Source organism: Melanerpes formicivorus, unplaced genomic scaffold, assembly GCF_026170545.1.
Source record: "Melanerpes formicivorus ecotype bairdi unplaced genomic scaffold, bMelFor1.0.p_v2 SCAF_14, whole genome shotgun sequence".
NCBI lineage: Eukaryota > Metazoa > Chordata > Aves > Piciformes > Picidae > Melanerpes > Melanerpes formicivorus.
The window spans coordinates 15,635,429-15,651,888 of NW_027142366.1; the positions used below are offsets into that span (position 1 = coordinate 15,635,429).

Consider the following 16,460-nt stretch of genomic DNA (forward strand, 5'->3'; position numbering starts at 1 on the left):
AGACTATATCCAATTCATTCTATATTTTACTAGTAACATTTCATTCCTTCATCTTCTCTCTGACTCCTTCACAATGCTCTTAATTCCTTCTTGCTTTTAAAGTGCTCACAGTGGAGATCAGGTTGACAATAGCTATAGCATGTTCTAATCTCCCTCTTTGTGGTCTATCAAGTCAATGATCTGAGAACTAAAAAGTGTATAATTAGACACTGACATGTCCAAAGGAACTCTTATGGCCTATCATGTCACAGGCGTTGACCCAATAGACTGTAACAGTTTTGGTCTGTTGGATTAGGAATCGATGTTTTAGTAACTCCCTAACTCCATATTTATCCAGTCTGCTGAATACAACACACTTGAAAATTTTAAAGTCACACTTTCTTTCCATGTCCTCTGAGTGAAGAAGCAAGTCTGAATTATTGAAGAGACAATTCCACCCTTTTCCCAGAGCTGTTTTTAGAGGAAAAGCATGCACAAAAATCCATCAAAGGAATATAGTTATAATTGCAGTTATTTACAATGATTCTTTTAATTCAAAGTAAGAAACTCCTTAGTTAAAACCCATGCTATATAACCTGATGTAAGCTGGATGTATCGTCAAAGAAAGCATCAGAATAGGGTCACTGATTTAATGTTGTTGTTTTTTTTTAACTGTAAGTATTTAACATCTCCCACTATGTTCAAGAATAAACTGGCAGCAAAAGCCCTCAGCATCTTTAAACTGGGAGCACTTTAGGAAGCCAGGTATGGACATGTAGGCTTTAATGTTCCTCTACCTTCCCTCTCAACTTTTTCTTTATGATTTCCGGCATGGATGCCAAAGAAGATTTTACATTAATAGCCAAGCCTTTCCTTCTCTATGAGGTTTCTTAAAGTATTACAGAAGAGGAGAATGGAAATTACAGGAAAGAGAAACAGAAGCACCATGTGAAGAATACAAGGTCTGACATGACAGATGTTTCACCATCAGGGTTTACCATCATTCTGGGCCAAGAACCCTAAGCTTTTACATAGCTATATTATCTTAGATTTGAACTGGTGGACTAGTTTTAATAGCTGTATGGATATGACACGAGTAGTGATATTACACACTGATGAATCAAGCCTTCAAAGCATCAGAAACCACATGAATTCTACCAGATGTTGGAGGAAGGTATTGTAACATTAAAGTTTATAAAGTAGCTTTCTAGACTTGGAAGGAGATTATACTTTTATGAAACATCATTATTTGCCATCTTTTCCTATATTATTGTGACTCTGTGTCTCACCCTAAAGTGATCTGTTTACAATATTTCTGAATGTACCATGTGTCAATCACCCAGTACATCTTTATTTCAGGAAATTCCTATAAAATTGCTCTACATGAAACTCCCTGTTTACAGAATTTTAAACTCTTCCATTTTTATTGCTTTTTTTTCCTACTACATTCTCTTTATTCATAATCCATTTTTACTTTCTAATTCCTTCACTAAAAAGATACTCTGATGGCTATAACATGAGTCATACACTCCAGTGTTTCCCCAAACTGTGATCTGAGTGATGAATATGGAGTATGAAATATTAATGTGATGCCAGTGATCCTCTAGTTTGCCACAGATCATAGAGACATAAAGACATACAAGCTTAATAGGTAAATGCCCAAATCCATTACCTCTCTGAAACAGCCAAGTGAATTATTTGATCTTTGTTTGCAATGGTAGGGAATAAATGAGCTTTAGCTATCATACAGGATACCCAGAAAAAGATAGACCAAACAAACATCACCACAGCAGGCCTAAGTGTCTGAAGAAGAAAAGTGTTACATATATTACTGCTATACTACTGCTGTTACAGAAGCTAAAGACAATCCTTTGGAGCTGGTCGGGATGCTAACTGATCTTCTTCAATCTCAAAACTGGAGTATCCTAGGACATGGGCTATACAATTTTTACTTATGTATCTTCTTGTTGCCCAAATGCCTCTATTTCTCAGGATTCAATTCATATGGGAAATTCAAGAAAGGTCTGAAATTTCTAGCCAGGAGTAGATAAGTTATCACTATATTCTACTATTTTTTTTCTCTTCCAACCTGATTACTTTCAAAATTAAACTGTATAGAAGCTCTTCTCTCCTACATCTTCCAAAGTCCAATCATGAAATGAAGTATGACATTTTAAAACATTTATCTTTTCATAAAATTATGTAATGGAAAATTAAATTCTGACTGAAGATGCAATGGAGAAGAGGAGGCCCAGGGGTGACCTCATTGCCCTCTACAACTACCTGAGGGGTGGTTGTGGCCGGGAAGGGGTTGGTCTCTTCTCCCAGGCAACCAGCACCAGAACATGGGGACACAGTCTCAGGCTGCGCCAGGGGAGGTTTAGACTCAAGGTGAGGAGGAAGTTCTTCACCGAGCGAGTCATTCGGCATTGGAACGGGCTGCCCAGGGAGGTGGTGGAGTCATCGTCCCTGGAGGCGTTCAAGAGGAGATTGGACGTGGCACTTGGTGCCATGGTCTAGTCATGGGGTCTGTGTTGATAGGTTGGACTCGATGATCCTCGAGGTCCTTTCCAACCTAAGTTATACTGTGATACTGTGATATTTTATGTGCTCTCAAAACCTCTATTGTTAGTATATATCACTATACAGACCCTCAATAAGAGAGAACAATTTGAATAAAACTATAATGGGCTTCATTGTTTATTCATAAAAGAGAAGATTTTAAAGTCTACAATATACAAAAAAAAAATAACCTACATCTACAGAGCCTCACATTTTCTATTTTGGGTATTTTTATTCTTCATTTCAGTTTTTCATTCTTTAATGAGGATGCTTCCAATCAAATAAAATCTGTGCCTATGCTATTGTAAGTTATTCTGACCACAAATATGAAGTATTAGTCTGTACTTGCCCAATGAGGACTGGAAAATAAATTATATTTGTAGGGACACTAGTGCTTAGACAAAACTGATTACTCCACTTAGGTATGCTAAAATTGCAAACTATTAGAATATGAAGATTCTACTGGCAGTATGACTTCAGATCTGTAAGATATACAACTTTAACAAGACACAATCTCCTGTCTTAAATTTCATACCAAATCCTATATATGACCACAAAACACGTAACACAAACTGATGGGGCAGGAAAAAAATTAATACTCTTTTTTACTACAAGGTGTTATGTGCAAAATATTTTGGAATATGCCTTATTGGCTTTAAGAAAAAAACACCAAAACTACAAAATCAAACAAAACCCAAAACATAAGGAGTCCAAAAAAGAAAAAAAGAAAGAAAGGGGAAAAAAAAAAAGGAAAAGACAAGGTTGAGCTTCCAGTGATCTAATCCAGACAACAAAGCAGTCGGTGGAAATATTTCCATTGTTTGAAGTGAGATTTAAATTTGATGCTGTGTTAGAAAAAGGGAATTACACTCAAAATGCCTCTGTAGATATGTGTGTGTGCGTGCTTCTGCATGTGTGTGTGCTTGTGGGAGGGTGAAGAATGGGGAATGTGTGTCTATATATGAATACACAATCATACATATATAAACACACATAGTAGTTATTATTAAGTGTAACAGAGTTAGCAAGCAGTAGAAGCAAAATGACTCTGCCTTCAGCCAAGGCTAGTTGACTCTTAACGGGGATTTGGTTTATCACACTACCATACACAGTTCCATAAATATTGCTGACAAAGTTAATATGCAAGAAAGGAACATTTTTCTTACTGCGATCGAAGATGCAATAATCAAATCATAAAACACAAAACCAATAGCCAATCAATGTGAATAAGTCTGCCCATAGGCTTAATTCAAGCAAGCCATTCACTGAGCTATGTGATGGATCTGTCAAATCCAATACAGCATTACAGACATACTAGCAACACCAAGTGAACATGCAATGACAAAATGACAATACGCCCCACTGCCATGCTTTGACTTGTTCTACCTCACAAATCTAAAACTTGATGACTTGGCTAGTTTCTCTTGCTTCAGGCTGGGACAGAAATCTAGCTGTATTTTTATGTATGTATTTTAAAATATTACATCAAAGCTGCACAAACATTTTATTGACACCTGATTTAGATATTCTTTTGCAGATCTTTACAAATATTTTTCCCCAAGATTTCTCAGCGTAAATGAGTTGGACAGGCCAAGCTCCAGAAAGGTGAAGAAGATATTTAGACCCCTGGGTCCTCTTTTATCACTTGTAAGAATTAGAAAATTTATCAGAAAGGTATTAAATAATGGAAAGCTAAGCACCATCTTTTTTGATCCACCTCTGCCAAGAACTTCAAGTCTTTAAGTGCAATTTAGTATAAACATCCAGTTCTAAGTTGTTTTCAGATGATATTGCTTCCTAATTAAAACAAAATGTACCTGTTGGTTTTGTTGGGCTTGGTTTACAACACTAAGAAATTACTGAAGAAATCTGCAAGTCTACCTCTGTTGTGAAATTGTTTTAAGACTGCGTGATTTGTCTCAAATTCTTAGGGGTTTTCACTGATTTGTTTCATGACATTTCCTTGCCACCTGATTCTCCCCTATGTATCTGTTTGTCTGTTTCCAGTGATATTTCCAGCTGTGACAAACAAGGATACCATTGCATTTCTTCACAAGAGAGCTCTCTCACAGCAATCATTATCCATTGACTTGGTGTATTGATTCTGGAGTCCCAAATCTTTCTGTTAACCTTTATTTTTAATTTACCAAAACATGTCTTCAATTTAAAGATTTCCTCCTTCTATCTCCTGACTTAAGAAGCATATCAAATATGGAACATTACCATTCATCATGTATACGATCTTTTTTATTCTTTAAACTAATCTGAGGTAATACTTCCATGGTAGGTCAACTGCTTCAACAGCAAGTACTCACTGGTCCTATCTTTGTTTGTCTGGGCATTGTTTACACATAAACAGTGAATAGATTTCAAATGTCATTAAAGTCAATGGGGGCTCAAAGCAACACTAAGTTAGAGTGGTGTATAAGGAGATATGAAATCTTCATTATTGTCAGAAGATAGCAGATGATTACTGCATTGAGAAGAAAAGATACAAGTAGTTGTACTGAACAGTTTTTCAGCACTTAAAGAGTATTAATTCACAAAGGTTGCTAAATTAAGTTCCTTAAAAAATGAATGAAAATCAAATTAAGCCAACTATAATTGTGAGTAATCAGAGGTACCCACGTTTGCACATAGTTACTCATATGAAAATAAATCATTATTTGTCCTGGTCTCTGTGCTAGTTTTAGGATTCTCCCTTAAAGAAATCCAGTTACAGTATTTGTAATTAAAAGAAGAAACCATATTCACTTGGGGGCAGCAGGCTGAAGATGAGGGTTAACCACATTTAAAAAGAGAAGCTAAATTGAAAAAAAAAAAATAAAATAAAAATCCCAAAGATACAAAATTAATTTAAGATGTTTAAAATTCTGCAAGCAAAGACCGGTTATTACCATTCTAATTACACACAAAGTGTATCTGAAAATTAGACATTTTTTCAAAAAATTAATTAAGGGTTATAACAACTGCAGTACTACTGATGCCAGCTCAAGCTTCCTTCACAGCATTTAAGAGCCCTATCTTAGACAAATCCTGCACTTTTTTTGTCAGCGAAACTCTTACTGATGTTGACTCTCTACCCATAGCAGAACATGTGACCGAGTGATGTTTAATCTCACAGCACCTGCTTAGTTTTATGCAAAGGTACATTAATTCATACTTAGAGCATTTAAAATTCATCTTTGATACTGTTCAGTTTCTCTACATAGCATATAGGTTTTCAGAAATTCATTTAGTCAGAGGAATGAGCACCCTACAAAATGATCCAGGGACACCTGAATGGTATCTAGCAAAAAATGCCTAACCAGAGGAGGTTACTTACTAGTTTGGTCCTTTCAGTTTAGTAAGTTTTTAGAAGCAGGAATTGCTTTGCATTACAAGCTGACAGAAAGATACTAGAGCTGCGACATGCTAACACACCTTTGTGGAAATGAAATGAAACTACTGAGTAGCACTTCAATCTTTGTAGGTTACCCTAAGTAGAAAGAGTACATCGTGACCAAAGTGCATACAGCACATCTCTAGCTGACATTACTGATTCAAAATTAATAGAAAGTAACTTGCTTACCTGTCTGACACAGCATGCCCCAGCCATACATGCAAATTGTTTTATTCACATAACTTTAAAAAATGTATCTTCATTACCCAGAATAAGCATTTGAAAGGCAAATATGCATGCATAGCATTGTAACATTCATACCATGGTACTTTGTTCTAAAAACACAGAATCCATGAACAGCACTTCAGTCTAAGAAATAGTTCACTGAAATGTCTTAATCTCTTGATTTCTTTAAGAAACAGGAACATTTAAAGCAATGTCTAATTTAGCATCTACAGAAAAATTTCAACACATATTGAAGACTTAAGAAATTAATTCCGTGATTGCAAGGGAAAATTTTCTTATATCAGGAATTGAGAAGTGTGGCCTTCCTTCTTGCTGCTAATATAAAAGCAATACACATCCTCCCTTTACCGCTCTTCAAGTACTTGGAAAGTATTAAAGATCCCATGGATTTTGTTAAGGGCACAGTTTATGAAGAAAACACAGGATATTTTCTTTCATTACCAAATGTTGTCCACACACTGTAAAGGCTTAAATTTTATGCAATTGGTCAAAATCCTATTCCTGCTGAAGTCTATAGCAATTTAAGACACTGACTTCAAAGGGGTCCCAATTTTCATCTTGCAAGAAGACAAGTTAATTCACATGACATCGCTTTTAGTTGACAGAAGTCTTTGCAAGTTTCTCTTACGTAGATTTTAATAATCTTTTATTGCTACTATTATTTCCACCAAATGGGGTTTGCATTTTGAAGGATAAAAATGCAGAGCAAACCAAGAAAAACTTATCTATGCTCTCTATATATTTAGCATTCAAAAAACAAAAATAATAATGCCTGGAAAGAAAGTAAATGGGAAAAAAAATTTGTTGGCCTTGGATAGTTCAAGCTTAGATATACTTCAGTCTCAATTTCTAGCGACTACAATCAATGTCAGTGAGCACTGAGGACACTCAATAGGTTCAGGTTCTAAATCAACAGAAACAATACTTCTAAGACAAATAATGATCTCGAGTAGCAGACCATCACGAGGCTGTACAAGGGTCACAGACATTAAGTGGATGATCTACAGTTTTGGGATGTGCATATCTCATGCCTGATTCTCAATTAAGGCCTCAAATCTCTCCATCTATGGCTATTCATGGATTACAATAAAACAGCCTGCTTCAGATATCACAATTATCTGCAGAGCAACAAGACAGTTATGAGACTTCAACAAGGCAAATTGATAGAATCATCTTCAACTTCCACTGGTCAAGTACTGATGAGCAGTAAATGAGGGCTTACCTGTCACTGTAGGCAGCCGCAGTGGCAGTGGCAGGCTGGGCGTACCGGTAGGCAGCATAACCACCCTGAAACACAAACTCAGGCTCTAACTGCATGGCCACAGCACCTTCAACCACAGTTTGCAAAATTTAGTAACAACTGAAAGAGTACTATCATGCTGTAAACCCAGTTATGGAGTTAAATACATAGGAAATACTGCAGCGAATCATTAAGCAAAATTTATCACCACAAACTGGTTAAGATTTGTTCCAGAGATCAGGAAAAAGCAATGAACTGTATTCATCAATATAAAGTTCTTTTTACAAAACAATACTAAATTCTTCCACCATGTTTCATGTAGTAATTGTTCTCATGAATGAAATGCATGTATATTAATAAAGCAAAGCTGAACTTAAAAGAAAAACTCAGCTAATGATCAATTCTTTCTTGCACAAAATAGGATTTATCATGTCTGGCTGATTAAACTTATGAATATGTGCACTCAATTAACACTTAATGTTACATAGGTTTCCAATTTATACATAAAATTATAATGAAGAAGCAAAATTCTCTTCTTCCATGAATTAACATTCACTTATATGTAACAGTAATTGCAGATGTTCAATTAAGCAAACAGGACAAACAAACACACATTTGAAAGGAATTGTGTGCAGTGATGCATTGATTATCAAACTGTGAGAACAGCAGAGCTTCCTGCTCAATGGACCAGGCTGTTATATCAACCATTTCCAAATGATCTCAGCATGCCAATTAACAAACACAGGCCAGTCTCCACAGATAACACAAACACGATTTACGTCCCAATTAGAATTCACCACCCCATAATCCTCTGGGATAGGGGACTTTTGTATATCCTTTCCCACCTTCCCACAGCTTAACAAAGAGTTGAATAAGAAACTATCAGGTCACTTAGCTTTGAATAGAATTCACTCTTTTGGTAAAGTGTTCACTTTAATGGATTGATTTTATTCTTTTTCATTTGTTTTTTTTTGGAAGGCTGTGCTGACACAAGACATGATGCTGAAGCATGACGGAGAGGCTACAACGTGTCAGCTTTTACTGGAACATGAGCAAGGTTTTACTGCAGGAACTTCTGGGGGCTTTCTGTTTTGATTTTACAAATAAAACTTCACTCTTTTCAGAAAAGCAATGTCATCGACTTTTACAAGCTGCTTCCCATTCTATGGCTTTCCTTGGTGGAAATACTTTCATCCTGAACACGTGTAAGCCTTTGTCGGTTTGAAGATTTGAAGCAGGTCAGTTTTGGAAATCAATCATTCTGCTGATAACATCACATCACCCTAAGAATAAACTGAAGTTTTACATATACTGACAGATCATTAGACACTCTAGGCTTTGAATTGTCAGCTTACTTGAGGAACAGTCTAAAATTTTTCAAGTGCTAGCACAGAGCATAGCACATTTCCCTCCCCACTCCTGGTCAGCTGCCTGCCAGCAGCAATTTTATCACCCAGCTGCTGGGATCAGGCAGCTGCTTTCATAGCACCACGTATGTGCTCTCGTTTGCAGCAAGGTGCTTCCTCTGCAAGCACAGAAGCACTGAGATGAAAGTTTCTCATTTCAGATCATTTGATTTTTATAAAGCAATAGAAGGGCATTACTGTCAAAAATATATAATAGGCACATATTGCTTGCAGGTATGTGCATACAGGCAATCAGATGTCAAATAATGTCACCAAGTGCAATCCAAGCCAGTAAACAGTGAGGCTGAGAGATGATAATGCAAGCTGCACACTTGGTCTGCTTTCTGCTACCAGGAGAAAGGTGAGGCATTATACAAATTTATCTGCCCTCTTCTCCTGGGTTTGAGTGCTAAATATAGTACCATTTTTATTTCTTTTTCCTTCTATTTTCACTTGAGTGCTAATATGATCAAGTAGAAGTAGTAGAAGTATAAAGGAGGTATTAAATGTTGTCTTCGTGATCCAGTATGTGGCAGTCTGCAAGTATTTCTGCACCCTGGCATGATTGTGTTTGCCACAAGTAGGACTCCTGTGGATAAGTGTGGTGTCCCACCATTATGTGGGACTCAAGAATGGACCACCATGAAGAGTATCAATGTTTTGGTGTTCTTACTAAGGAAAAAAAAAATGAGACCAACTGGTCAGTCTTAAATACACAGATGGCAGACTCTCTGAGGATTTTTTTCCTTGCTCCCTAAACAATAAGGGCTGCATTCCTTTTATGCTTACATTTGAATTTGCTTTCATCAAAGAATTGCTGCTGAACAATGATGCTCAATTCTGAACTTTATTAAGATGCTTCAGATTCAACAACCACTATGACATTTGTGAGAGCTCTGGAAAGACTGAGTCAAAAGCAATAAAGAAGAAATCAAAGATACTGAGTTATTGAATTTGCCCGAGTTCTTTGGGGAACTAAAATGCAGGATGAATTTGGTTATCATGAAAATCAGAATTCCCTGCCAGACCATGTCACAATTTCCTATTCTAACATAAACTATCATATAATTACATATAAACACTTTCTTAAGCAAATTCTCTGTATGGGATTTGTGTCCTGCAGGTTTGGTGTGGAGCTAAGAATCCTAATAGATTTACTTCAGATTTACACTACAGCAACAAAATAAGCATAAGTGTAAGGTGCACTTTATATTGGGAATCAAGAGGGAAATCTGACTCAAACCCCTGATCTCTAAATGTCTGCAAAAAGTTCTACTTTGCAGCTTTTTCTCTAATTTGGAACTTGGCTGATATCTTAGATGAAGAATACATTAGTAACATTCACTACATATAAATCCCTTGAGTAATACAGCAAATATTTATTGTCGTGCCTTAAAGACTATATTTAGAACAAATTACATTGTAATTGCATAGTAACAAATAGCAATTTTCAGTCCCTATGTTTTAGAAATGTTTTAGGAATGTTTTTTTTTTGCTTTTTTCTCTCACTTGATATAGTCAAAGTACCTGACTGGTATGTTTAAAATCATTATTTGTGAAATGCAGCTGAAATAATAAATTCAACTAAAATAATGGGGGGAAAAGCCTCTTTCCTTATCTGTGCTCCCATATTTCAAATAATTCCAAACAATGATTACAGAATGATACAGCAGCTTAAATTGTCTTAGAAAAATTAAGTATAGAGCTAAGACACTTGCAGTCCAACTATAGGGAGATAGCTCACTGGCATAAAATACCAAACAGGACACTTACAACAACAACTGTGGTATTTCATGGGGTAGGAAAAATATCTGTTAGTTTGTGATAGAATCTGGAAAATCGAATGCATCTGTAGTCTATTCTTATCATTTATACACAGAGTCCAATTTCTCCCATAATTGAGTGGTAGTATGATTTTACAAGAGTGTACAATCAGCATAATGAGCTTTTTTCCATCAGTCAGTATGCCATACCTGAGGTAATTTATTGCCATACACAGGCTCGTGCACTACTGCTCTATAAAGAAACAGAAATGTAATGATTTGCATGAGTAAGGAAAGAAGGACGGAAAGAAAGATGTAAGGAAGGAATTTAGACAAATTCCCCACAGCTGCTCATGACAATTTTCCTTTCAAAGTTTTATACATCCCTGTGGCTCAGGCAAATTGAAGAGCAGCGAGACTGAAGATCAGTAGCCAATTGTCAAAGAAAAAAAATAATCTTATTTTTAGAAGGAAAACACAGAAATTTTAGGTAAGATATGATAAAATAAACATGAAGAGAAAACATAAAAACAACACACATGACTTTCTAAATAAATTCTGTGTATGTGTGGTAAGAATTACTTCCCCATAAAGAAGTTATACAAATGCACATCTCTAGATGACAAATCCAGGGACACATGTGTGCACCTCCTCTTAAAATACCTAAATTACTTTGAAAAATCTTCATCTGAGAGGTACTGACAGTGTTTATGGTAGAGATAAAATAAGTGACTTTTAATGATGAGCATTGTTTTTGTTAGAATTCCTTATTGCTAATGTATTTCATATTTTGTGTATAGGCTGAAAATGATTTTTTTCCTTCAGTTTTTACTTCCTATACTTCCTTTCACTCAAAGATGTCAAAGTATTTTGTGAAGACAAATTAATCAAGGTTCAAAAATTTTTCTAGTATTGAGAATTACACCTGCCTAATTATCTACAAATAGAGAAATGGGATTGAAAATGGCAGGAATTCTACTCAGCCCTGCAGAATATAGAAAGTAGAAGTCACTTCCTCTCCTTCCACCTGCATGATACTGAGGCTTAAACAGCATTTGTTCTGCTTGTGAAGTAAAATGTGACTGGCAGAATTGAAAATAAAATATCCACCACCATTTTGTGCTGGCTCAGCTTGTGGAACAGGTCTATGTGAAAGGCTTGTGCTATTTCTATTTTATCTGTTATCTGTTGCCTCAGAGAAGCTCTTGATGGTATATCCAAACTGACAATACCTGTATTAATTACAATCAAACCTAATCACCGGGACTGCTGCAGCTTGCTTTTTTTTTCCCCTCTTGGACTGTTTATATCCCAAATAAAAATCAGAGAGATTAAGAGACATTTCATCACTACATCTCAAAACTCTAAAAAAAGGTGTCATGAAGTGTTCCAGCATGCAGAGCCCACTGATCCTCGGAGAGTCTATGGCCTTTGAAACAGGAATTTCTCCCCTTCTGTTTCTCTGAGTCACAGGAAATGGAACATCCTTCTATTTATAAAAACACAAAAATCTTTAGCACTTACAATAATGACTTCAGTGTTTCCTGCATACCCTTGTTTTCACGTTAGAACAGTGCCTTTCAGGTTATCTGACTTGCATCGATGGGCTTCTTCCTACTATCAAGGGAATGTTCCTTAGATAATTATATCTGTTTTTTTCTTTGAGAAAGAAATCCATGCCCTAGCCTCAATACCATTCTACCTTTGATCTAAAGGTGATGGAAACAGTTATTGGCAATCTTGTTCCATAGCCCTCATCACAAAATTATGCCACATTCTGAATCAGAAAAAAGATCTTAGACATACATACTAATGTGTTGTCATGGACTCTCACCAGCTGCAGCATCACAGGTCCAAAATCCTGAGAACAGGTCAGATAATCTCCCTGGGACCAAGACTGAGTAATGTACATGCTTAAACCGTGTCACCAAGGGACTTCTGAAGCTGCTGATGACAGAGTTTGGAAGTTTTTCATATTTCTCAGTCTTCCCACTTGTTAGATGTGGATTGAAGACTGACACCTTCTGAAAACATTCTTTATGACAATGGTAAAAAAGCCCACAGACTGAAGACAAAGCAGAGCAAGTGTGTAGAGCTATTATTCTAACTGCAAATTTCTGTGTCTATTTTTGCTTCATTTTGTGGAGTGTATTTTCTTATTTTCACAGGTGTCAATCTTCATCTAGGAACTTCTATATTTGCTGGCAGGCAACCTTAATTCTCTTTTAATGACTTTTTCTCTTAGTGAATCAATACTTAATTTTAAAAGGTCTTCCTTACTTCCTAATTGTCTCCTTTATTTTTCTTACTCAAAGGCACATTTAAAAAGGAATTCAATAGCTCAGCTATTTCAGAAGCATTATTACATTCCATACAGAACTATATGAAATACAGAATATATTATATTACCTCTAGAATCAGGGCTGTTGATTTTTCATTTTAGACTGTGCTTTTCACCTATTTTTATATTCCTAGTCTCTTCTATTCCTCTGGTTAGTATTAAGCAGCTCTGGCTATTTGCTGTTCTTGGCTCACCCTGCAGATTTAACTCAACCAATATTATCTGTGTCTTCCCTCCTTCCTTTCCACAAAATCTAGCCATCAAAGTCTACATTGACAGCTAGTTATGAAAAGATTAGCATGTTCCATACAGTGTAATCATATCAGAACAAAACCCACTTTACTTTGGTGTACTTGTTAATGCATATTTTATGTCTGGCTTTTCAGTCCTGTGTTCCTTTTGTTTTGGTATTTTTAAGGCATTTGTTCCTTCGCAGAGCTTCAGCTCTGCCCTTCAAGTGAAAAGCTGAGTAGAACTATGCCATAATCAATTGAGATTTAGTAAATAACTTGGGCCACTGCAAACTAATACACTAAGAACTAATACACCGTGAATGGTAAGGTTTCTTTTGATTTATGTCAGTTCTCTCTCTCTCTCCCACTCCTGAAAAATTATTTATATGTAAGAAAGAACAAATGTGAAGGAAAATGAATTACAAAAAAAAGAAGCTCTGAGCATTATATATATATATATATAAAAAAAAAAGACAAACACATTTCCCAAAGAGTGTTTTAATTTTGTGAGCTGCTCTAAACGTTCTGCTGCATGAAAAAGGCTAAGAAATGAAATCAGAAACACAAGGCTGCAACTGAGTAAAAACCAGTGCCCCAGATCAGTTATTCAATTTTCTAAGGTACCTGACTCTTCCAGACAACAAAACTGAGGCTACACTAGAAATTAGTGATTTCTTCAGTACCTTCCTCACTGAAATCACTTTCCATTTGGAAATAAAATGTTCAAGTCTGTGAGAGAGTATGAGGCCACCCAAAATTAATACTGGCAATCACCAAAAGAGATGTTTCTGATGCTCAGCAGCAGTGTGTTCCAAAACTATAAGCTGCTATAGTCACATTTAGTTCCCACCTATATTACCACGTTAAGCAACCCTGAGAAGGATGTCTTGCTGCCTTTCAGATCCTCAGGCTGGCAAAGTAAGCAAAATGGTTGTCACATTCTTTTGACAGCTTCAAGAAATGTGAGAACTGGAATCCACACCTGAATAAAGTCCACGCTGGACCACATATCCTGTATAGCTCACAATTTCAGCAGCAATGTGTTTAGGTGAGATGAAAGCAGCATACTACAGGTGAGTAAGCCTTTGACAAATGTGTGATTCTCACATGTTGTAAACAATGTTACTGATAACATCACCAAGTACATAACTACAGTGGGAATTTTAGCCTATGTTATTTTATTTTACAAATATTTTTCATCTATATGAATGAGTTTTCAGGTAAGTGTCACCCCTCTTTCTACCTCCATCAGAAGAAGCAAAATCTATTTCCTGCATGAATTCAAAATTGTTTTCCTTTTTTATATAAAGTTTGGTTTAAAAAAAAGGGGGGAAAAATGAAAAAAAAAAAAAGGAAAAAAATCTGTTCCCTTGGAAATAGTTCTATAAGGATGCTGATAATCATTATAAGGAATGCATCCCAGCACTACCTATTGAATTTTCAATACTCCTACCAATTTCAACTCATCCACCTCTTGGTATCTCAAAATGGACAGAAGTACAAGTACCTTAGGGAAGATGGGGACTTATGTAACAAATGTGAAAGTTTACTGGAGTATCAGTAAAATATTTCATCGCTAACACATAAGGTGTAGGAATGAATTGTTTTAGAAGAGTGAAATTGAGCTTTAACCACCTAAAACCTCTTTCATACTCAGACATAAGTAGCCTCTTTGTATAAATTCAAGAAAATAGCTTGCCAAGAAAGTTTAAAAATATATTATCTAAAAGGAAACTGGAGAGCAAGAAGGTGAACTAGGTAATGATGGAGCCAGGGCTATAAATCCTTACTGAGAAATATAACCACTTCTTATATCATGGGCAGTCTCTAGCCATTTCATTCCAATTAAAATACATGGATTTTGAAAGAGCAGATGGAAGTCTACTCAGATAACAGACAATGCATAGAAATATCTCACTATTGTCATCAAGCTCTACTGCCACCATGGCATTCACATATACCCAGTGTGGCCTGCATTTGGGAATACTCTCTCTCTCCAAGAAGGCCTTTCATACTTTAAGTATTACTCAGCTTGCCTTGATTTTTAAAAAAAATGAGCTTTTAGGGATTTGCAGAATAATGTTGCTGCTTTATTTTTGTTTTGTTTTGTCTTTGAACTTCAATTTGGCAGGGAGACGCCCTCCGCACACGCACACACATTTTTCACATCTTTTTGCATTCACTCCGCATTTGATTGAAGAGTTAATTCAGCTCCACTGAACAATGATAGATGTAATGAACAGAAAGGTCTTCCAATGTGAGAGATATTCTCCTCAATTCTTTCTGACAGGCAAGGGATGGTAAATAGACAAAACAGAGTCAAGCTAGGCAGCAAACTTGTAAAAAGAATGACTCTGGTAATGTACAAGGACAGCATGCACATCAATGAATACTTACATAAATGTCTGCACCATAAAATCCATCCTGGTATACAACACTGCAAGGATGCACACACAAAGAAAAACATCCATATTAGTGCATTTCCACATGCAAATGCCACCAACCCCTGCACAGCTGAGGTTAGTCTTGTCACAAGAACAGAGGGAGGGGGAAGGAAGGCACTCTTCACATTGGCGAAGGAGGTTGGTAGAAATTATCAGAAGTGAAACTGTACTGAACACATCCTTTCATAAAGTATGCCAAATGCATAGTCAAGGAGAAAAGCATGGCAGGACTAGAAAGTACTTTTGATAAAGTTTTGGAGAAGACATTTCTTCTGTTTTTTGTTTGGTTGTTTTTTTTTTACTAGAAAAATTTTCAGTGGGCCAATCCTAAAATGCCTTTAACACAATGCTATCTCTTGAATCATTACTGTCTTGTCCCACAGTTATACCAACCCTCTGAAACAGAGCAGTAGTTGTCATTACTTAGATAGATAACAAAACACAGCACAATTTTATATAGTGAAAGGAATGTGTGAAGTAATTTCATGGTGGTATTCTACCCATTGGGTCAAGTCTCAAACCCTCAGCATGCACAGAGGGCTGCATTGTTGGCTTGACATCCATTTGTGATAGTGACAAGAAGCCTGTTTAGAATATTATGGAATTATTCTTGTTAAAAATGTTAACCCTCCTCACTTTATCATTTTACAGCTTTGGTGAACACACCAATGTTCTGAGCTCCCCTGCAGTTTGCTTAGATACTACTTCTCCAAAAAGAAAGGCAGTATTGTTATATTGCTGTCAACAGTTTACCCAGAGACTGCTGCATTTCAGCTCAGACAAACTGTCAGTGTAAATAGCTCAGATTTCTGATTTGAAACCCTTCAGGATAAATGACACAGTATGACAAAGACGGTTTCAATG

At 36.2% G+C, this 16,460-nt stretch overlaps 1 protein-coding gene across 41 annotated transcripts in view; it reads right to left on the reverse strand.

The window, feature by feature from the left end:
• RBFOX1 (RNA binding fox-1 homolog 1) overlaps positions 1-16,460 on the reverse strand; it is an 881,269-nt gene that overhangs the window by 26,421 nt on the left and 838,388 nt on the right. For 37 of the 41 annotated variants that reach the window (XM_068147194.1, XM_068147209.1, XM_068147203.1 and 34 more), the window contains 2 exons: positions 15,550-15,589; positions 7,392-7,456 (listed from right to left, as the gene is read on the reverse strand). In XM_068147194.1, the coding sequence (XP_068003295.1) occupies positions 7,392-7,456; positions 15,550-15,589 (105 nt within the window). The remainder of the gene's footprint in view (positions 1-7,391; positions 7,457-15,549; positions 15,590-16,460) is intronic. The other 4 variants (XM_068147190.1, XM_068147193.1, XM_068147183.1 and 1 more) reach the window with 1 other exon arrangement.